Below are 21,274 nucleotides of genomic sequence, written 5' to 3'. Positions count from 1 at the left end.
CCCTCTTGCCAGCTGGAGAGCAGCTGTCTGTGCTCCTTGGGAGTGAACACAGTTCTGTTCTCAATGCTTGCAGTGCAGTTGGAGATTGTGTTTTAAGAAAAAAGAAAAAAAACCACAAAAAAACCAAACCCACTCACAAGTTACTTCTAACAGAGTTGTGGGCTTTCTCCTCCCTTCCAAATAGTGTGGTGTGGCATCTGCTACATGCTGGGTGCTAACTCTTATTTACTCCCAGGGAAAAATCCTATGGGATGAGAGGCCAGCAACTAACAGAAAAATATTTAATTGCAGTCTCCTCTTGTATAAGCCTAGAGGTACCCAGCTACTTGTGCTCAAGCTGGTTCTTAAGCATCTCATAAAGTGTCAGCTAAAGGGACTGTCTGAGCCTGGCAGCGGTGCAGGGGGCTCCCAGCCCCGCAGTCAGGACAACCCTCCCCCTGGGTGTTTCTCATCAGGTTGCCATTCATGGGACAATCCTGTCCCAGCAGGCTCCCACCTTTCTAGTTGGCTTGGGATGCAATTTTAGACAGCAGTGAATGTTCTGTGTTTACACTCACGTTGTTCCTGGGGTATAAATCCCGGTGCAGGGTTTCTGTCATACCGTCTTCAGCTCCACTCAACTGGAGCAGGGGGAAGGAGGCCAAGCATTCCCTGCCCTGTGCCCTGGCACCATTCAGTGCTGTTCCTTGGCTTCTCAGCTCATCTCTTCTTCCCTTAGCCCCCATCATGTGCAGCTAGCCTGCATGGAGGTCTTGTAAAAAAAAATGCATGAGGCTTGCTCAGGTGTGAGAACTTGGCCTGAATGCGTCCATGATTTAGCTTTTCTTCTAGACAGCTCTAGTGCCTTCCTGCCCCCACCCCCAAACTGAAACCAATACATCCCCCTGCCCCACTATCACACATCACTGCTCCACAGGTGCAAGGTCTTCTGGTGCTTGTAGTCAGGGGGAGGCTCTTGGTGAATCCCATCCCCTCGCAGGGCAGTCTCTGCTGGAAAGGTTACTGTGGTCAAAACACTGCCACCTCTGCCAGCGCCAGGTCTGCACAGTCACTCAGCTGGAGTACGTGAATTCCCGAGTTAAAACTGGCACAAAGCAGCGTGGAGCTGTCGCAGGCGGCCAGCGAGGCCAGCGGTCCTGATCCCTCGAGGCACAAGGTGGCCAGGCAGGCTGTAGAGGGAAGAAAGAAGTCACTCAGGACACTTGCTTTGCTGAGATGAGACATGATCACGCTGCCCTCCCACCTGGCTCTGCCCATGTGTGTCCATCTACTTGCCTGAGGCAGGTGAGCTGCACCCCTCACTGTCCCCGATCCCCACATCCAAAGGCATCAGGACCCTCTACCCCTGTAAACTCCACAGAGGATGTCTGCATTGGCCAGTTAGGTAGTAGCCAGCTAACAGGGATCCAGGCTGAGGTCAGGCTCTGCCCCTTTCCTGGAGAGGAAGCAGGGATGGATGGACAGACAGACCCTACTGGACAGAGCTGCAGGGCTTGCATGGAGGCATTCTCAACATGCCTATTTCTCCCAAATTGCATATGGTCCAGAAAATTTTTTCCTAGGGTCTGTGCTACACTCAACATGTAGTTTTGAGAAGCCTCCAAAAGGGAAAGAAGATCTACAGTGTCTAGCATCACATCAGTAGTACCCTGAAGCAGTATTTGTGTAGATACCAACCCCATGCTGAGCTGCTAACAGAGCTGTGTTTGGCAACTGCCTCTTGTGGTGACTTACACCCTTCCAAGAGCAGCTGAATTAAGGCTGACCAGCTGTGGAGGTTACCCAGTTGTGAAGGCAACAGGATCAAAACAAAGCTGCTGCCAACCCTGCAGCCATCTTGGCATGCGCAGGCACCAGGGTGAAAGAAGAGGTAAGTGAAACAGAAGGTGAGAGCTTTTCTGTGGGAGATCATCAGGTTTCTATTTTCATCCCACGTTAAATAAGTGCATTTAGAGAGGTGCTTAGCCGCAGGGAGTGTCTAATGCTGATGACTTCTACTGCTTTTGGTGCCCATCTGTGAACCTGAACTGCTTCCCAAGAGGTCTTTGCCTTCTGCAGAAGGCGTTACTAACAAGCCTGCTGCTCTGTCAGGGCTTGGCAGGTAAACAGCCTTTGTGTCCAGCTAGGTGAGGACTCGGCCCTCACCAAGTACTCCGGCAAGCGGGGTTAACCCCAAAATGCCCACGATGCCCTTTCAAGAGGATGATCAAAGTGAGGGTAGCTGCTGATCAGCCCTCTATCCTCCAGCACAACTTCTATTCTTTAAAACTTTCCACTCGTATCTGCGGAAAGCCCTGGAGTTCCTCTGTTCTTTTTTATTTTTATTATTTGTCCTTTCATTGCTGAACTTGGACATATCTTTAAAAAACATCTTGTCATTACTTCCTTTTAGTTTAGGAAGGACACCCATCACCTCCAAGTTATGCATCCAAACACCTTCTGCTGGAGAGCAAGCAGAAGCCCCTGAGTTTGATCTGGGGCATATCTCCACCCTGCTGTGCAGCTGGATTAGAGTAAACCCCAGAGATTTCAGGCTTCATTGTGCCCATTACCACTGGGAGACAAAAACAAAGGAAGCAGTTTTGTTATCCCAGGGTAAAGCATGCTGAGTGGGCAGGACCCTTCCCTACCTCTAGTTTCTTGGTCCCAGACCTTCACTGTGCTGTCATAGGAGGATGTGGCAATCCTGGGAGCGAGAGCTGGGTCCCGTGGAAGGAAAACGCACGAGGTCGTGGTCTGGAAATGCCCTTTGTACTCGCACACTTGGTTCCTTGTCTGCCGTAGGTCCCACAGCTGCAAGGCAACAGGCAGCATTTAGAGCTCAGGCTCTGTTACTGTCACTTGCCAACATGGAGCTGTTTTACAAAGAAAGGAAAATGGGTTTGGATAAAGAGCTCCTCACCAATCCTCAGAGTACAATTTCTACTGCCTTTGTCCCCTGCTTGTGCTCGCAGTCCTGTAGAACTTCAAACACCAAAGGATTTTCACCATCTGTGACTATTTCAGCACATGCCCACACCTATAGAGCTGATGGGCTAAGACTGTGCAGGCAGATAATGATGGCTCCAGCCTGCTCCTGTCCTCAGCCCTGCTCTCCCTGGGATGGGATGGTCTCATCCTCTTGATGCTCACACACAGGGCTGAGAACCTGGAGGACTGAATCCCTGGTTTGGAAACACCTTGAGCAAGGGGTCCTTTACAGGCTTTCTGCAAGAACTTTGTGCTCCTCGATGCCATTACTGAAACAAAATCCCAGTGCTTTAATTGGGAAGAATATCTGCTCAGATATTCTCTGAGTAGAAGACTTAGCAAAGGGACAGGCAGGAAGACACTAAGCTCTGGCCCTGGCTGGGGAACACCAGCATAAGGCCAACTCAGTGGGAGCAAGCAGATCCTTGGAGCACTGATCTGCCTGCCACCCCATGCTGTGAAAACTGGAGAAAAAAAAACCCAAAAAGCAGGAATTGCAGCCCAGCAAACTCACGGTCGCCTCGCCCCCCTCCCCAGCGGAGCCGCTGCTGCTGCTGAGGCAGTACCACCCGTCCTGGCTCACGTCACAGCACGTCTGAATGTGCTGCTTGGCTGGAAATGTGTGTGCCACCTGCAGCTCCCGGCTGTCCCAGATCCTGGAAGGAACAGGAGTGGGGAAGGGGGACTCTGATGCTTCATTGCCATGATGGGCTTCCGTCCATTCCCTCCCACACACCCTCGCTGCACCCTCACGCTTTGCCCTTGCTGCCATACCTCACGGTTCAGTTCCCCTCCTTCCCACCAGCAAGCCAAATTCCCAAAGCTCTCGCTGCATCCTTGCATTTATCTGTTCTGGATCAACCTCTAGCCAGAGCAGCTATGCTAAGCTTTCTTTTTTATAAATTATCCTTTTTACCTGCAGTCACCACCCAGTGCTGCTTACAGCCATGGGTGTCCCCATACTGTCCTCCCCTGGCAAGAAACCACACTCCCAGACCCAGGTGAGCTGGAAGGTGGCTTCTAGCCACCCCAGTGGGGTAAGGGAGACCAAGCGGTCATGACAACCAACCAAAGGAACAGTCCCTTGTGCACTGGCCTCTTCCATAATCCTCACATGCCCAAAGCTGTAACTCCCTTCTCTGTGGCCACACACAGAATTTACCTGATTGTTTTATCCTCTGAGGTCTGGATGACGTAAGGCTCCCCAGGAACCCAGCACAGATGTGTGACCTGTGGAGAGGAAAGGATGAGCAGAAGCCCACCTCTGCATGCAGCCCAGGCTGGTGTCCACCTGCAGATATGCAGGCATGGAGCTCCCATCCTCTCCCTCCTCGTGTTATCAATTAATATGTATAATATGATTGAAATAACCGGGGAGCTGTTAAAGTCCTGTGTACAGCCCCTCCTCCATCAGTTAATATTTAAAGTAGGGAAACAATAACTAGACGTGATTTAGGGTTTAGGAATAAACTATTAGACAATGGGGCTTTGTAGATAGGTAGAATGTTTATGTCAGAAAAGATAATGGATTGTGGTCTGATCAACAAACCTTGAAGAACCACTTGGAACTGCCAAGATTAGGGAAGAAGTAGGTAAAAGGTAATTCCTACAGGGCGAGAGCACAACCACCGACTCATTGACCACCTACTCAAATGATACCACCTACTCAAAAGAAGACAATGAAGGAAGAAGATAGAGTCTGCGCACTAATTTACATGAGAGACGAAGAAGAAAGAACCAATAATTCAGGGAAATAATAATGAATATGTATTATTAAGTACATAAATGTGGGAATTTTTGAGACAAAGGTGTGCTGTCTTGAGATGGGCACCCATTCACATGCATCAATGAAATTAATTTAAAAATACCTCAACTCTGTGTTATTGGCTTGCATACTGGGTAGATGAACCCTGTTTGAGGGACAACACTCGTGCTGGGTTGTGAGCAGGAAACGCTGGGTTAAGCTTTTTCTGCTTCCTACCAGTGCTGGTCCCCTACCAGGTGGTTACTGGGTGTTATTTGCAGGCAAGGAGGTGCCAACAGGACACAGAGCCATGGGAACAGGGTTACCATGGGCACCAGAAGATGGTATCCATACCAGCTCCACTGCTGGGCTGGTACAGAAGGGAATGCAGCCCCCACTGCACAATGTGCTTCCTAACAGCTCTGAGTTAAAGCATTAGTAACTTGACGTATGTCTCTTGATATCTTTGTGCTCCTGGATTTGTTGTTACCCGGAGGAAGGAGTAACCAGCCTCAAGCTTTGGTCTCCCCAGGTGCACAGGCAACCTGTGCAGTGCCTCAGGGGCTTCCTGTAGCACCAAGCTCAGCGCAAATTCACTCTACACGGCTTCATGTGCGAAATAACCGAGTAGGCAGCGAGATGCCATGATAGGATACAAGGAACCACCGGCTCCTACCAGATTCCTGGAGATAGCGGTTCTGCCCAGACACTCTCCAGTCTCTGTGTCCCACTTGCACACGGTGTTGTCTCGTGAACCCGTGCACAGCTGGGAGCCATCTGCAACCACAAGTTAACATAAAAAAAGTCATGAAAAGTCATCAAGAAATCCCTGGGGAATGGGAGCATGTTGTCCCTCACCCGGGCTCACAGCCAGTCCAGTAACAACCAGGTCATGTCCTGGGAAGTGCTGGCTTGGCCCTGAAGTCCCATGAAGCTCCCACATCATCACTGTCTTGTCCCGGGATGCACTGAAGACTCTGTTTGAGTCAAGGGCAGAGGTGACCTGCCAAGGACAAGATGGGAGAAGCCAGTTAGCCTCCTCACTCAGCCCAGCTGTGCGCAGGGAGAGCACAACACTCCTGCTGTCATGTCAAAGCCCAAGATGTGCAGAAATGTGACTGGGGAGAGCCTGACCTTCAAACTCTGTTTTGTCCATGCTGGATATGCACATGCCGGATTGCCCGACGCTCACGCTGTGACTCCTGCTCACCTCTGCTCTGCCGGATCCTGGCCACAGGCAAACCCCAACGCAGTGGAACTGGGAGAAACCACTCAGCCTGAGTGCAATTGCTGCAGCTTGTACTATGGCCGTGCATGTCATGGTGGGGAATGTCAGGCACGTACATTGTGTGACCTGGTAGCAGGACCCATGTCCTCTCAGAGCCACAGAGCTGGATGGTGGATGGGTGTTCTCGGATCTTGTTCTCAGAAACCATTAATTTTATGGGACAAACTTCCATAAAAACCCAAAAGAGCCCAGTGCACGGTTGCTTTGAGCATCAGGATGAACCAAGCCCCCTTTGACCCTCCAATACCCACAGCACAGGGGACCCACTAGGGCTGTCCCCCGCCAGAGGTACACCGGCCATGCACGCATGTATACACCCCTGCACGTTTGCTCTCCAAATAGTGGTTTTGGCTCTATAATCAGGATGCCAGAAGGAAAATTAAAGCCCCACTGCTCCCAGGCATGGCTGATTTGTAGAATAATGACGAGACTAGCGGAATGAGACCTGAAGAAAAGTGAACAGCATCTCTGAATCAAGAACTTAACCTAGTAATTCATCCTGAGTTTTTGCTACAAAGTCTCTTGGAGGGGAAGATAAGCACATGTCCAAGCCTCCTGGAGCCCTGTTTAGTCTGGATGCAACCACTCTGTGCTGCTTCCCTGGACAGCAAAGTATCAGTTGGGACCTTGGGAAAAACCTAAGGCATTCTGGTCCCTCCTTCTGATGGAGCAAAGCGAGCCCTCTGTGGATGACAAACCATCACTCCATCATTCCTGGTTCCCCAGCTTCTGACAGGTAGCAGTGCACAAGACCCCACCTCACTCAATCAGTTTGTGCTCACCTTGGTGACCTCCCGCTTGTGCCCGATGAACCGCCGCAGCACAGCCCCGGATCTCCAGCTGCAAACAGCCACGCTCTGCAGAGGAGCATGGAGAAGTAATGAGCAGTGGCAGCTGCTGAAGGAGGATTACGCACTTTCTTGCATATGTTATACCGAGACCCACGCACAGCCCAAGCTTGGAGAGGGAATGGGTTCTTCTGGTTTTGAGCTCCTACAGTATATGCAACTGTCTATAGACCCCAGGTCTATTGCCAGGTAACATAAGAGAAGGGCCAGTCCAGTGACTCCAAGCCTGGGTGAGAGCGTTTGATGTGATCTGAGCCCTGGAGAAGGTTATAAAATTTGATTCAGTGTGCTTCAGTATGTGCTCTCACTCTAAGCTCCTCTTTCTAAATTCAGGAACTGACAAAGTTGTTACCAATCACAGAAATGTTTAAAGCTCACATTTAAACCTTATTTTCCTAACCTGTGAATACATTTCCCTGCCTGTGACTGTCCTTTGTGCCCCGTGGCAGGGGGTACCTCACCTTATCCCTTCCTCCTGACACACAGAGGTCTGGTTTGAGAGCAGCCACAGAAGTGACGGCATCGGTGTGCGTGGGGCCGTGCTGCTGAACGTCTTGAACAGGTCCTGTCCCTTCCATGGAGCCATCGGCCCTGCAGCAGGCAGAGAGACAGTGGCGGGAGCTGCAGGGCCCTGTAAAGCAAAGTCAGGGTGCCGTTCCCCAATGAGACTGAGGTCTGGGAGATGGCACCACTGGCTGGGCTGGAGAGTGACAACGTCTGCCTTTAGAAAGCCAAAGAGAAGCTGTGAATGGACAAATGCATCTCCTGGACTAGGCAAGACGGAGTCAACCTATTCCACCTCTAGAGCTGCTAAATATTTAGCTGTTTATTCACTGCACGCTGGTGCAAAGAAGAAAAGAAATGTTGATCTTACCCTGCTTTCACTAACACCTTTCAGGCTCTGCTGCTCTCCTTTGCTCAGACACCAGCCTTGCCAAGCATGCCAAGTCCCCCCTGCTGCCACCCCCTGCTCTCAGCTGATCTCCCACCTCGCTGCCAGATACCAAATTATTTCATCTTGCTGATGAAAGCTGATGACAGTCTCTGAAGAGACAATGAAGCAGTTTGGATATTTGGGCCAAACAGCTGCCCCTGGAGCTGTTAGCCTTCAGAGCTCTGCCTTAGCCATCACAGAGCACGACCACCAGCAACATTTACATGCTTGGCTACATTTTGAATTTCAGTCCCCCAAAAAAGCTGAGCAGACTTTAGAAGCAAGGGTCGAAAATGAAAATCTGACTAATACATTCAATAATGAAACTAAAACCACGTGCTTGCTATATTCTCTGTTCATGTGCTGTTCTCTATTCACTCTCATAGCTGGTTTACTAACTTAAGACGTGATCATGTGGGGTTGTTTTACCTATATTTGGAGGTGCTGAAGCTGATTTTACTCTGCAGTTTCCCCATAGCCCTGTGGACGAGCACGGCTCCCACTACAGCCAGCAGCAGTGAGCATCACATCAGCATCTTGGGCACCTGCTGCTGGGACACGATCTGTGGGTGTGGAGATACAGCATTACTGGGAATCCAGAGAGGTTTCTGCTTGTTGCATATATGGGATAAGGTGCTGATAACACATTACCTACAGCTTAACTTAATTTAGAATAAGAGGAAAAACCTCAGAGGAGGGTACATCTGGAGCTCCCTTGTCAAACTTTTTGCTTAGAGCAGAGCCAGCTTCTGAGGTGAGGTTACTGGGACCTTGCAGGTGAGCTTTAAAAATGTCCAAGCTTGGTGAGGCCACGATAGAGATAGAGCTACTGCCTATAATTCTTCTAGCGCCTTATACCTCCTCTGCTCTTGACTTCCCTATTTTCCAGAGATTCCAGTTTCTAGACTGGTGAATGCAAACACCTTCATACTGAAGTTTGTACAGCCGGCTGGTGGGACTGTATCTTTAGACCAAGATAACTGCAGTCACAGGCAGCCCAAACTTAACCAGACCAGCCTGACTTAAGGTAAAGCTTGAAGTGGTCTTTCCATAGGCTGAGGAACTCTCTGGGAACAGCAGCTTCTATGTCCCAACTGCAACCCCAGGTCCAGGCTAGACAAGACCATCTTGATAGCCCAGATGCATTCAGCAAAAAAATACTTGCTGTCCAGGCTGAGACCAGCCTGCCCCATCCCAGGGCATCCCTCACAAGCGGCATCATGACAGCCAGTCCCCGCACGAGCATCCGTCCGGGTGCAGGAGCCTTTGGCGGAGCAGGGCTCAGGCAGAGGCAGCATCTCTTCCTCTCATCCTCACAGGTCACAGACCGAGCAGAAACCAGTTTCAATGACAGTGAATTGCCACGTACAGTAATTGGCTTCTTCTTAGCTCAAGACACACTAATTGGATTTAGCCTGTGCTAGGCGTATGTTAGCATTCCAATCTTCTGGGTCAGTAGTATTTTGCTAATAAAAATCAGAACACAACCCCCCCCCCCCGACCTGCTTGTTCCAGCAAAGAAAAAACCTGCTTCAAGGCTCTGCCCACAAAAACTTGAAAACAAATACTGGAAGCACTAAGCAAGAGGGGTTGGGTTGCTACAAAACATTCCCTTTCTAATTTTACCCTGACAGCCTTTGTGATTAGCAATTAGTAATACCCAGTTAATCTCCACCTGTTCTATCCATGAGTTTGCATGTTCAAAAGATGTGAAGAATGATAAATCTCACAGTTGAGAGGCAGTGATAATTCAGCAATTTACTTCTTTCAACCAGACTGGGTGTCCACATTGTTTTAGTAGACTAGGAAAAACCATGATTTTTCTTTGACAATGGGAGAACTCTGGAAGTTGTTTCTCCTGCAAAACAAGATTCTAGGAAAAAACTAAGACATAAATTCTGATTTTTTAATTAAGATGATTTCTCCGTTTCCCAACCAGCAGTTAGTTTCCCCACTCATGTGGTTAATGTACACATGCAGTCATCCCTACCTGCACATCAGCTCAAACCAAGCTGGATCAAGGCAGAGAGCCGCTGGCGACCGTGGGAGGCTGCAATGAAAGCGGGAGGTCTATCTTGTGTCTAAATGTGTTCTCCTGCCTCTTGCTCACTGCAAAAAAAGAGTTGATTTTTCTGAATCTGAACGAGAACAGTAGCTGCTTGGGCAGGATGTTCATCTGAGGTCTTACTATCTGCCAGGCTTCCCTGCACGTGTTTATCATGAACCTGGTCCATCACAAAGCTCACTGATAACACAGGGATCCTGCAGCACCTGATCCATACAAAGCTACACACACCTTCAGAAGACTGAATCTGACGCTGGAGGATCTTCTATCCTGCCTTCCCCCCAGATATATTGCTAAACAGAAATAAAAACCATCTTTTTACTGAATCGCTTTTAAAAAAATAACCCACACTGCTGCCGAAGCCCGATCAGGCACTGCAGTGAAATCCATACCGTGGAATAAAGGAAACGACAATATCCACGGCAGCAGGCACGGAAATCACGGCAGAGCTTTCTCCCCATTTTCACGGGGTGTTAAAACGCCCCGTAGAAGAGGGGTGTTTAACCATCTTTGGGGAGGACGCAGGGGCAGCCCCCAGCCCCTACAGCCGGGGGTGGCCCCACGGCAACGATGCAGGTCCCTACAGCCGGGGGCGGCCCGGGGGTGGCAGATGGGTGCACCCCGGGTCCCTGCAGATGGGGGAAGCCCCACAAGTAGGATGTGGGGCAGCCTGGCGGGTGCAATACGGGTGCAGTCCGGGTCACTACAGCTGGGGCAGCCCCTGGGAAGGGTATGGGGCCAGCACAGCTCCCTGTAGCTGGGGCAACCCCCTAGGAAGGCTATGGGGCAGCCCCCTGGGAAGGCTACGGGGACAATATGGGTCCCTATAGCTGGCCCAGCCCCACAGCGGGACACGGGGCGGCCAGCCCAGCCCCGGGAACCCGCCGTGCAGGGCCGCCCCCGCCGCGCACTCACCGGGGGCCGGGCCGGGCCCGCAGTCCCGTCCCGTCCCGTCCCGTCCCGTCCCGTCCCGTCCCCGCCGCCCGGCTCCTCGGCGGCGGCCGGGGCGGGGCGGAGCGGAGCGGTGTGCGCGGCCCGGGCGGGGCCGCCCCCGCCCCCGCGGCAGGTGCCGAGGCGCAGCATGGCCCAGCGGGGCGGGGGGCCGCGGCCGCGGGCGCTGGCGGAGCGGGCGGCCGACCTGCGGGTGAGCGACGGCGGCGAGCGGGGACCGGGACCGGGACCGGGACCGGGACCGCGACTGGGATCGGGATCGGGATCGGGATCCTGCCCCTGTCCCGAGGGGAGCCCGGGGCGTGTGGGGCTGCCGGCGCGGCGCGGGGCGGGGAGAGGGACCGTGCGTGGGTCTGGGATCGCCTGGGGAGTTCCGGTGGGCCGTGGGGGTCCCTGGCGGGGTGTGGGGCTGTGTGAGTGGTCGCCGGGGGGAGGTGGGTTCTCTGTGGGGCCCCTGATGGGGTGTGGAGCCATGCAAGGGATCCCCCGTGGGGATGGGGGCTGTCTGTGGGGTTCCTGGCAGGCTGTGGGGCTCTGTGGGGTCCCTGGTGGGGTGTGGGGCCGTGTGAGGGGTCCCCCCGTGGGGAGGGAGGCTCTCTGGGGTGGCCTAGCAGGGTATGGAGGGGTCCCCTGTGGGGAGGGGGAGGCTCTCTGTGGGGCACCTTGGCAGGGCGTGGGGCTGTGTGGGGGCCCTTTTGGGGTGTGGGGCCACGTGAGGGGTCCCCCGTGGGGAAGGGCACTCTCTGTGGGGTGGTGCACAAGGACCCCGGGAGGTGTGGGGCCGGGTGGGGGCTGGCTGGGCGGGCTCAGTGGGGGGCTCGGGGCCGCCATCGCCCTGTCGAGGCCTGCGCCCTGCCCGCCGCCCTGCGTTCCAGAACAAGATCGTGGACCGGTGCGAGCAGCTCCAGCTGCAGAGCGCTGCCATCGCCCGGCATGTGGACGAGGTGCTGCCTGCCAAGGACCAGGGCGTCCTGGTAAGTCCCTGCCCCTTCTCCCAGCACAGTGTGGAGCAGAGCTGGCCCCACGTGCTCACCGTTCCCATCAGAGATTCTGAGCTCCCAGGGGGCTCATCGGTGTGCAGGGGTTGTCCCCCTCCTAGCCGGCTGCTTGTGCAAGTGGAGTGCCAGGATGCACCTGCAATTCCTGCTTCATCCGCCTAAAAATGTACACAAACAGTACATTTCTTGGTGTTAACTGTACAGCCATTGAACATCCCGCTAGGACCAGTCTTAATGATTCCTGATTTTAATTGTGCATCGCTGTCACCAAGGACAAAAGACAGTTCTGGTGGTGGCTCTGTTTCTTGCTAATAGCAAATCCAGGAAGATCCGCAGGGGGATGGGACTCTGGTCCTTTGCGGGTTGTCACTTAGGTACCAGGGTGAGGCCAGGAGGCAGTAGGCAGGTTTGGGACTGATTGTCCCGTTTACCTCTGCTTGCCTCGTGATGACTACTGTGGCTTGGGCTCAATTAACAGAGTAATCTTAACAGCTGAGCCCACAGAAAGCCAGCAGAAGCAGTTGGTGCTCTTGTTGGGGTTAAAGCAAGGCTGCTATTTGTCCTCTCTCCTTGCTCTGGCAGAACGCAGCCAACGCGGCGCGAGAGCTGGTAATCCAGAGGCTGATATTCGTGGGGAACGTGTGTGAAAATGAAGAACAGCGGTTGCTGGAGAAGGTGCACGCGGAGGAGGAGCGGGCGCACCAGAGCATCCTGACCCAGCGGGTGCATTGGACTGAGGCTTTGCAGAAGCTGGCTGCCCTCCGAACCTACCTGGTGGACATGATCACCAACCTGGATGACCAGGGCTTGGTGGTGAGTATTGCTCCTTGTACCAAGGGACAGGTCAGTCAGCCCAGAAGTGCCCTAGACTTTTTATCATGGATATTATGGTGCTTAAATACGGTGTTCAGCAGCTTGCTGCGCTGACAGCAAGGAGGCAGAGTTGGACAGGACTTACGTTTGCAGGTCTAGTTCAAGGAACCTCCTTTACTTGATCCTGACAAGCCCCCCTGGTTTCTTGGTGGTTCTGCTCAGCCCAATGCTGCTTTTGCTTGCAGTGAGGTTCAGAACCACGCAGGCTCAGGTCTCCAAGCTCTTGGCTGGAAGCTGCCAGCTCAGCATGGCTATGGGTTGAGAGCTGCTCTACAGCAGTTAATTGGGCCACCAGTTTTCTAGTGTTCTGACTAGTTTTAATCAAAACATGACCCTTGGGAGCACCTGCAGCTCTTCTTGAAATTCTGCCCCGTTGTCTGACATACTTCTTTCTGTTTGGGATATTTACCATGCAAAGCAGGCCATGCTTCCCTTTGCTCAGTTCCTTTTCTGGCTATTAAATTGTCTCAGTTTACCCAAGCGATTCCTCTCATTGTAGATGCGAGCGGGTAGGCATTGCACCTCCTCTTCCTTGCTCTTAGCCTCTGCTTGCCACATGTAACTTTGCGAAGAGCGGGGCAGCAGCTCTGCTTGGAAAACAGAACTGATCCTACGGACAGAAGGTAGATGGCTGTTCCTTTGTGGGAAACACAGCTTCTGTCCTGTTCCAGCATCTTACCTGGCTGGGCTGTGGCCTCACTGTAGAGTAGAGGTTGGAGGGCAAGATCCATCAGATGCCCGAGGCAGAAAACAGTGAGACCCTCAATTTCTCCTTTTATCCCATAGTGGAGGGGAAATAGGGATCGTACGTTCTCTCTCCACCTTGGATCATTGGTGTTGGTATTTCTGTCTGTTGGGAATCCTGCGTCGTGTCACAGGAAAGTGAAAGGCATGTAGAGCACCCTTTTGAGAGCAGCTCATGTTTGAGCAGAGATCAAATATTTTCCTACCACTTTGCGAACTGGGCTGTACCTTGAGAACGCACCATCACCAGTGGGTACAGAAACAAGTGGGACTGATGATGAGGTTTTCTGACTCTTGGCTTAGGTCCTCGGCAGCTTCACCCTTTATTGAAAGCTTTGGGGTTTGCTTGCTGCAAGCACAGGATGCTCTTGCAGCGTGCCGTAACGGGGTGGGGGAGGAGGGGGGACCTCAGGGGTGGGGTTTTCATACTCTGTGTAAGGCAGGGTGCAGCAGTAAGAGCTCCCAGATGCAGACAGGCTGGTCTCTACCAAAGGGTGTAGAGTCAGAGCTGGTTTTTTGTGGATCTGAGACTTTCCACCTGCCTCAGCTCTCCCATGTTTCCCTTGCGCCAGATGATCCAGCTGTACTTGTGGTCTTCTGCTGTCACGCCGCTTGCACACACAGCAGAGTGGTGGCAGGCTCTGTCTGGATGCTCCCATGCACTTCTCAAACTATTTGTCACCCAGTCCCACTGGCGCAGCAGACATTACCCCTAGCTAGATGTAGAAGATGTATCGCCCTCAGCCATTCCCGCTTGTTCTCCAAGTCAGGGAGTGGAAAGTGCTGCAGCTGAAGGAAATGGATGTTGGACACTCCCCCTGCTCCCCAGGGCCAGCACTGGGGAGAGGAGCGGTTTCTCTGGGTTAGGAAGGAGAACAGTGTTCCCTGGGTCGCAGATTTGTTGTGCCCCAGCCTGTGTTTGGGATTTTATCTGTGGGGATTTCAGCTGTGATGACTCTTTCTCTCCTTGTCCCCAGCATGCAGAGCAAGACATCTTTGAGAGGTTAGTACCTGGCTGCTCCTGGTCTTTTCCCTGACCCCTGCTCCAAGCTTGCCTGCACCCTCCGTGGCTCCCACTGTGAGCAGAGTGCCATTGCTCAGGCAGCAGGTGACACCCGCTCTTTCCTCCCTCGTGCTGCCTTTGTTGAGGACAAGGACAGAGCACAGAGATGCCAGTGTGGCCTCTTGTCTCTGCTTCACCCACTGCGCTGCAGCTTGAGATGGAGGAGTCTTGGCACCTAGAAATGCTCCATGTGCAATGTCTCCCTGGAGGCATGGCCAGACGTGATACCCCTTGCTTATGGGAGACCTTCTCCAGCTCCTTAGTAAAGTCCACAGGGCTCCCTGGGAGATGGAGCAAGCCTGTCCCTGTCCTGTTGGCAGGAGGTAGGACTGTCTGCCTGGAAAGCTGGCATGCTCCATGCCTGGGGGGCTGCTGGCACAGCATCGCCCAGAGGGGCAGCACACCCAAGCTCCACACACATGCTGCCTCCTTCCCTGACAGAGAGATTGCATGGAGCGGAGAACCAAGTGCAGGTGTCAGCATTTCTGACAGTCATGATCAGTAACTTTGGGCTGCCCCTTCCTTGAGAAGGTTGCTCCAAAAAATGGGCAAAAAAAAAAAAAAGTGCCCTTGCATTTTTAAAGGCATTTGTTTCTGTGGCTGCTGCAAGGGTGCTAGCTAGCACTGGTTGGACTCTGCTATCCAGAGGACTTTCAGGCGTATTTTTGCCCGGAGCCTGCCCGTAGAGTAAGAAATTGGCTGCAGCACATCACCAGCAGCCAGTGCCAGAGCCTTTAATTACAGCCATGAGTTCATGTGTGTACTGCTAGCCACAGGAACCCAGCAAATCCTCAATCTCCTTCCTATGCTGTATGAAACCCAGAGTCCCGGCTTGCTCTCCTGTTGTATCCCCCTGACAGCGAGCCTTTGTCGATAAGAGGGAAATCTGATTCTCTCACTGCAGCCTGTTCATTGTGCTTCTCTTGTACCTTGACAGCCGTTCTCAGGCACATTTAATCTGTGTCTGCTCAGTGAGGAGGCCATTGACTCAGGCTGCTGAGATTGTATTTTGAAACACAGGTCCTTTCAGAAGGGACTGTAATCAAAACAAACCGAAAGTACCACTTGGGAGGAGAGTTTGTCCAGAAACCCCTGGTGCAGTTTCTCTGTAGCAATTGTGCCTCTTGCAACTGCTCCAGCTCATATTTCTGTCATACTTCCTAGTGATCTTAAACACCTCCCAGCATTGGTCAATAAATCGTTGTATTTCAAAATAACTCTTGTGTTCCTTTGCTAGGACAGAGGTGGCGGAAGGAATCTTGGAGCCACAGGAGTCCCCGAAGTTAAACTTTAATCAGACCTGTGTTCAGAGTCCACTGCTGCATCGACTATGGGCCTCTGCTGTTCTCTGCTGCATCGCAGGTCAGTGCCTCGCTCAGGTCTCACGCTCCTTGGGGATTCCTGCATGCGCATTCACGTTGTGCCCAAAGAAACACCCTGATGCTGTGTCAAAACATCCTGATGCTGTGTCCTGCCTGGGATATGGGTCATCCTGCCCTCCTCTGCTGTCCCAGCCCCTGCTAGTTGCTTGGAGCCCCCCACGCAGGGGGGCAGCAGCAGCTGTAGGAGGTTCGGGAGGGGGCACAGGGGCTCGAAGCAGCTGGTTGTGGCTAAGAGGAGACCAGGGGTTTGAAAAGACTGTGCCATTTATTGGCTCTGTTGATTAACCTCACTTGGTTTCTTTTGCTGTTTCCTGGGTCACTTGGTGACAGCCGTGAAGCTGATGCTGCCGTAGGAATCTCTCACAGAAATTCCTCTTTACCGCATTGGCCTGCTGGTGATTCTAAAAGAGGGTAAACTTACCCACGTGGCGTCTGTGAGACGCTCTGATGTGCTGGAAAGAGAATTGAGTAAATGCAGTAGCTTTCTGATCATGAGCTGAGATTGTGACTGTGCACGAGCTGGTGGTTTGTTAGAGACATTTGTGATCTGGTTCAGCTCTTGCTGTACAGCTGAGGTTGCATCGGAGGCATTCGTGAGGCCAATGATGTGGTCTGGGTACAGTTTTACCAGCTTGGTGTTGGCTCTGTTGAGCAGGCAAAGGCGTTCTTCCGGCTGTGATCTGCTCAAATTGCTGATTGTGAAATGTTTGCTTTTACTTTTGCTTCCAGGCCATCATGAGAGCATTTCAAATGTATTTTTTGTTCCTCAAAGGTGGCAATATCCTTCACAATTTGGAAACTTTTGTCCCGTGTGCCACTTCGTGAACAATCCCTGGGGTCATCTTCCCAAAGCTTTTGGATTAACCTTTGATTTTTGCTCATCTCGCTCTTGATGATGATGAGCAGTTCAGTTTTTCCCTGTTTCCAAGTCCCTCTCCGAGGTATGCGCTTCTGGCTTTTATTGCTCATGTGTTTTCCAGTATTAGCTTGAGAATCTGTGCATACCGGACAATGCCATCATTTGTTTCTTCTACTGCAAACTCTGGTGTTGCTTTCCCTTTGTGATTAATTTCCTTCTGTTCTGAGCCTTCGAGTGGTGGCAGTCATGCAGACTCCTGCAGTTGTACATTGACAAAGTTGCGCAGGTTCTCAGCAGATGTTCAGAGATGTCAAGTCGTGCAGGAAACCTCTCCCTAATTCTCTTTGTTGTGACAAATTTTTTTTCTGGATTTCTTTCCCAATAGCATCCTTGTCAAATGTAATGACTCTAAGGCATTTGATCCTAGCAGTGGGTCTGTTGGTGCTATTATTACCCTCTGGTCTGGTTTGAGGTTTTTTTTTGTTGTTACATTTAACGTGCCATTATTGCATGCTGAGGATGCCTGCCATCTCCTTGCTTACCTCACTAGTCCATAGTCCGTCCAGGACCTAGCCTTAGAGCTTTAATATTAACTGCAGCGGTCCTAGCTTTTGTTAAGATGCAGTAATGTTATGTTTCACTTGGTGGTCCCTCCTCCCAAAGGCAGTTGAACAGATGGCAGTCTTGTTTATTTGCTTGAAAAGAGTAAATTCCTAACCTTGACAGTTTGCTCTGTAGCCTCTCAAAAACTTGGAAACCAGCAGGCAAAAGAACCTCCATTTCACCCTCAAAAATAAACACGATTCCTTTGATGTCTTTACTTGGCATCCAGGCTTCTGTATCACTTACGTTTGGGGTTGGCAGCTTCTTCCTTAAACCGAGAGATGATGTAAATCTCCTGGCACCACTCTGGGAGGGATCTCAGTTCATGGCCACCCATGCTAGTCCTGCTGGGGGGGGGCAGGAGAGTGGTAACGCTGGCTGATGGAGTCTGCGGGGGTGACACAGACTGAAGCTGTCCCAGCTGGCTGAGACATTGGGCTGCTCCGTGGTGACCTTCTGCACCAGGGACCAGGCCGGGTCTGGTTTCTACTTTGGTAGAAATTCTAGAAACTTTGGTAGAAATCTAGCTACGAGGATTTTAATTTCAGATGTGTGGGTTTGGAAATGGGAACTGGATTTTTAAAAGTAGTAAAACGTGCTGCAGCTAACACATACGTACTTGACAGAGATGTTAACCATGTTAATTTACCTACTTGGCATCCCTTGTCTCTCTAAAGTGGCAAGGCCACTGTACACAGAGACAATAGATTTTGGGGTGAGATGAATTCCCAGTGGAATTGTTCATCAGAATATATGGGAATATCTGGAGGGCAGATTTAATCATGACAAAACACTTGTCTGTGTGGGAAAATTTGTTGATCTGAATTACTCTGCTGTTACTCTGCCAGCGCTTCCCCTCCCTCAGATACTCTCCTGTAATCATAATTCCACAACGAAGCTACGTGGGTGTTATCGGGGTGATATTTCCTCATGCACATGATTCCCGTACATGAACACCAGAATGCAACCCTGTACCTACGTTAGATGTGTGTTGCACAATATGAGGTTTAGTGCCCTTCTTCTGTCAGAGGAAGATAAAGTCTCATACCGCTCCATTTTCTGTGAATTCTTAGAAGTGTTTGGCTTCCTGGAAAGTCAACCTACAAATAGGCAGTGTGGACAAATACAGCTGCGGAGACCTGTGGAGGGCACAGTGTGGCAGGCAGGCACGCTGCAAAGCATTTGGCTGCTGCTCAGTGAAATAAATCATCAAATGAATGAGGTTGTCTGCTTCAGCTGCAAGGGGATGCTGTCTTCAGCTCCTCTTTCTGCTCGCTGTTGCCTGCAGTAGCTTCCACCTAACGTGCAAGCGTGCATGATGCTTCCACATTGTCTAAACTGATAAATCAGCCTCAGTTTGTCTCCTGCCAGGGAGCACCAGGGCAGCTGCTCTTCTAGGAACCCCCTTGACCAGCGCTGCTGCTTTTCGGTGCCACTCGCTGGTAGGAGGGATGCTGACCTGGGTCTGCATAGGTGCTGGAGCAGGTTGGGCTTTGGGACCACCCCACTGAGGCTGCAGCATAATGGTTTGATTCTTTAAGGGCCTCATCCTGCCACATGCTGCATGCTGAGCAGAGGGTGGTTGGGAAATGGCTGGAGCAGGCATGATATGGTAGAACTCTTGCTGGTGGCAAGGCTGGGAGAGCAAATGACTCACCTGCTCCAGCCTTGTTTCTGTGGTGGTTTAAGACCCAGAATGAATGTAGTGAGGGTGGGGGAAGGCAGGGCAAGGAGGGGCACCTGCAGGTAGAAACTCGCTCTCCCCAGGAGCAGGTGAGTCAGCTGGGCATCAGCCTCATCTCTTTGCTTAGTGAATTTACCGAGTGAGGGAAACACCTGTGCAGTTATTCAGCCCTCCCACGCAGTCTGCAGACCTGCTGAGGGGTCTCATGGGGGGAGCCTGTGGCCAGGGCAGGGCGAGTGGTGCTGGGTGCCGTCAGCCCACGGGGGCAGGCATCCTCTAGGCCAGCCTGGCTCTCATCCCAGGCTGCAGCTTGCTGGGTTTGTGCTGTGGCAAAACCAAATCAAGTCATGGCCATGTTAATCTCTAACGCCTGGTACCATCTCCCTCCGCTGCTCTGATCAGCTCACGGTGGGTTGATTAATGACTTGGGCTTTATAAGAGGAAAGGGATTTCCCCTGCCCAGCTATCTCTGTTCCTCCTCGTTCCTGTATTACCAGCTTTGCAGGTTTTCTGCAAACAGCCCTGCCATCCTTGCGCAGGCTCTTGACTCACCCTGGCTGTGGGAGGAGTAGTCAGGTCCTACTCACCCACAGCAGGGGTGGGGAAGGAATGGGGGCTGTGGTTGGGTTCTCTCCCAAAAGCGGGATGAACCAAACCTGCTGAGTTCTATTTTGTGGGGATTTGGGCCAGGATCGGAGTAAGATAAGCAGCATCTTCTCTGACTCTGCAGGACTTCTAGTGTGAGGGTGGAGAGGTGTCTGGTGAAGTCTGAGCTTTGATGAGTCCCTGCGTTGTTCTGGCCCTGGCTTGAGAGGGGAAGCTGCAGGGAACTGCTGGGCTGGCACCCAGCCCTAGCCTGAGCCCCTAATACCGTGTCATCCCGGAGGAGCAGACGGGTCTGCAGGAGCGATGTGTGAGGACAGGGCTGTTGCGACTGTGTTTCTGATGGCCATGACTTCTTCGGGTGGTTCAGGTGGGGGCCACTGAGTTGATGCTCACAGCATGGCTTCTCTTGCAGGCTCACAGGAGATTCACATCGATGAGAGAACTGTCAGCCCCCACCTCAGCCTGTTGGAAGACAAGAAAACCCTGACCTTCAGCCCCAAGAAAGCAAAGGTGGACTTGGACTGCCCTGAGCGGTTTGACCACTGGCCCAATGCTTTGGCTACTGTGGCTTTCCACTCGGGGGTCTGCGCGTGGAAGATCAGCGTGGAGAAGAGCTGTGCCTACAAGCTGGGGGTTTGCTACAGCTCCCTGCCGCGGAAGGGGTCTGGCAATGAAGCCCGCCTGGGCTTCAACACCGTCTCCTGGGTCTTCTCACGCTACGACAAGGAGTTCAGGTTCCTGCATGCCGGGCACCCGCAGGCGGTGGAGCTGATCAAGTCTCCAGCTGAGATCGGGGTGCTGGTTGACTTTGCGGGAGGGGAGGTGCTCTTTTACGACCCTGATTCCTACACCATCCTCTTCTCCCACAGGGAGACCTTCACAGAGCCCCTCTATCCTGTCTTTGCTGTGGCACACCAGAGCATCTCGCTTGTCCAGTGAGTGAAGCATTGTGCTTACTGGGGGTGGTGAATATACAGCTGTATATACAGTGACTGTATATAAGCTATACAGTACCTTTATAGGGGAAAGGAGCCCAGACAGGGCTACTGGCTTTTGTACAGTGGTGTTCAGACAAGACCTGCCTTCAGACTATATCTGTTCTTCATGTGTTTTATGGCAGCTTTCCTCTCCTCCTAGAGGCTACACCCACCCTGCGTCTGCTGTGCCAGGGTGAGTTGTCAGGGTAATGTCTGGCTCTGCCAGCCGCTTTTAGGTGAATCATTTAATTCCTCTCTGACCAAGGGCAGCCTTCCAGCCTGACGGTGGGCTTTAGAAAACAGGAGAGGTATTTAGGATGTTTGGAGAAATGGCAGGGAGGAGGCACGTGGAAAGGGCCATCATTGGGACACAGCTGGAGACACTGTTTGGGACGAGCTGCCCTATGCTAGAACAGGGACAGTGTGGGGGGCTGTCACCTGTGGCGGACCCACGCCAGGGCAGGGGCACCCCTAAGGTGTCAGAGCCCATGTCAGAGCAGAGGAGTAAGAAGTGAGGAGCAGCTGAAAGAAACCTAACCTGAGCTGCTCCTCACCTCGCCAAAGGGAGTGGGGGGGTTGAACATAATGTGGCGAAAACATGGGGAACTGACGTTAGGCAGGGAGGAAGGAGAGGTGTTGGACTGAAGTAGAGCCAGGAAGAAAGGGAAACACCTTTCCTGCCCAT

General features: G+C 52.2%; 2 protein-coding genes across 2 annotated transcripts; one reads left to right on the top strand and one right to left on the bottom strand.

Annotated features, from left to right (window-relative positions):
- Window positions 1-196: 196 nt before the first annotated feature.
- On the bottom strand, window positions 197-9,882 carry WDR31 (WD repeat domain 31). Its single transcript, XM_049832158.1, has 10 exons — window positions 9,775-9,882; window positions 8,214-8,347; window positions 7,312-7,441; window positions 6,785-6,859; window positions 5,573-5,717; window positions 5,391-5,491; window positions 4,133-4,200; window positions 3,485-3,626; window positions 2,631-2,793; window positions 197-1,169 (listed from the first exon to the last, which is right to left on the bottom strand). Exons 2-10 carry the CDS (start codon window positions 8,258-8,260, stop codon window positions 1,009-1,011), a joined length of 1,032 nt encoding a protein of 343 aa, XP_049688115.1. The 5' UTR covers window positions 8,261-8,347; window positions 9,775-9,882; the 3' UTR covers window positions 197-1,008.
- A 1,016-nt stretch (window positions 9,883-10,898) lies between these two features.
- On the top strand, window positions 10,899-21,205 carry BSPRY (B-box and SPRY domain containing). Its single transcript, XM_049832162.1, has 6 exons — window positions 10,899-10,993; window positions 11,676-11,774; window positions 12,381-12,611; window positions 14,393-14,418; window positions 15,716-15,840; window positions 20,025-21,205. The coding sequence occupies exons 1-6, from the start codon at window positions 10,931-10,933 to the stop codon at window positions 20,549-20,551; spliced, it is 1,071 nt and encodes a 356-aa protein (XP_049688119.1). The 5' UTR covers window positions 10,899-10,930; the 3' UTR covers window positions 20,552-21,205.
- Window positions 21,206-21,274: the final 69 nt, after the last annotated feature.

The sequence above is a fragment of the Accipiter gentilis genome, chromosome 29, assembly GCF_929443795.1.
Source record: "Accipiter gentilis chromosome 29, bAccGen1.1, whole genome shotgun sequence".
In the NCBI taxonomy this organism is placed as follows: Eukaryota; Metazoa; Chordata; class Aves; order Accipitriformes; family Accipitridae; genus Astur; species Astur gentilis.
This window is presented reverse-complemented; position numbering and strand designations above follow the sequence as displayed.

What these genes read in the sequence shown, in the direction of transcription:
- BSPRY (XM_049832162.1), top strand. Translation starts at nt 10,931, where the DNA reads ATGGCCCAGCGGGGCGGGGGGCCGCGGCCGCGGGCGCTGGCGGAGCGG. An exon ending in AGCGGGCGGCCGACCTGCGG is followed by an intron (nt 10,994 to 11,675) that starts GTGAGCGACGGC and finishes CCTGCGTTCCAG; the next exon opens with AACAAGATCGTGGACCGGTG. An exon ending in CCAAGGACCAGGGCGTCCTG is followed by an intron (nt 11,775 to 12,380) that starts GTAAGTCCCTGC and finishes TTGCTCTGGCAG; the next exon opens with AACGCAGCCAACGCGGCGCG.
- WDR31 (XM_049832158.1), bottom strand. Translation starts at nt 8,260, where the DNA reads ATGGGGAAACTGCAGAGTAAAATCAGCTTCAGCACCTCCAAATATAG. An exon ending in TTCAGCACCTCCAAATATAG is followed by an intron (nt 7,442 to 8,213) that starts GTAAAACAACCC and finishes TGCCTGCTGCAG; the next exon opens with GGCCGATGGCTCCATGGAAG. An exon ending in CTGGGACCAAGAAACTAGAG is followed by an intron (nt 1,170 to 2,630) that starts GTAGGGAAGGGT and finishes TTCCCTCTACAG; the next exon opens with CCTGCCTGGCCACCTTGTGC.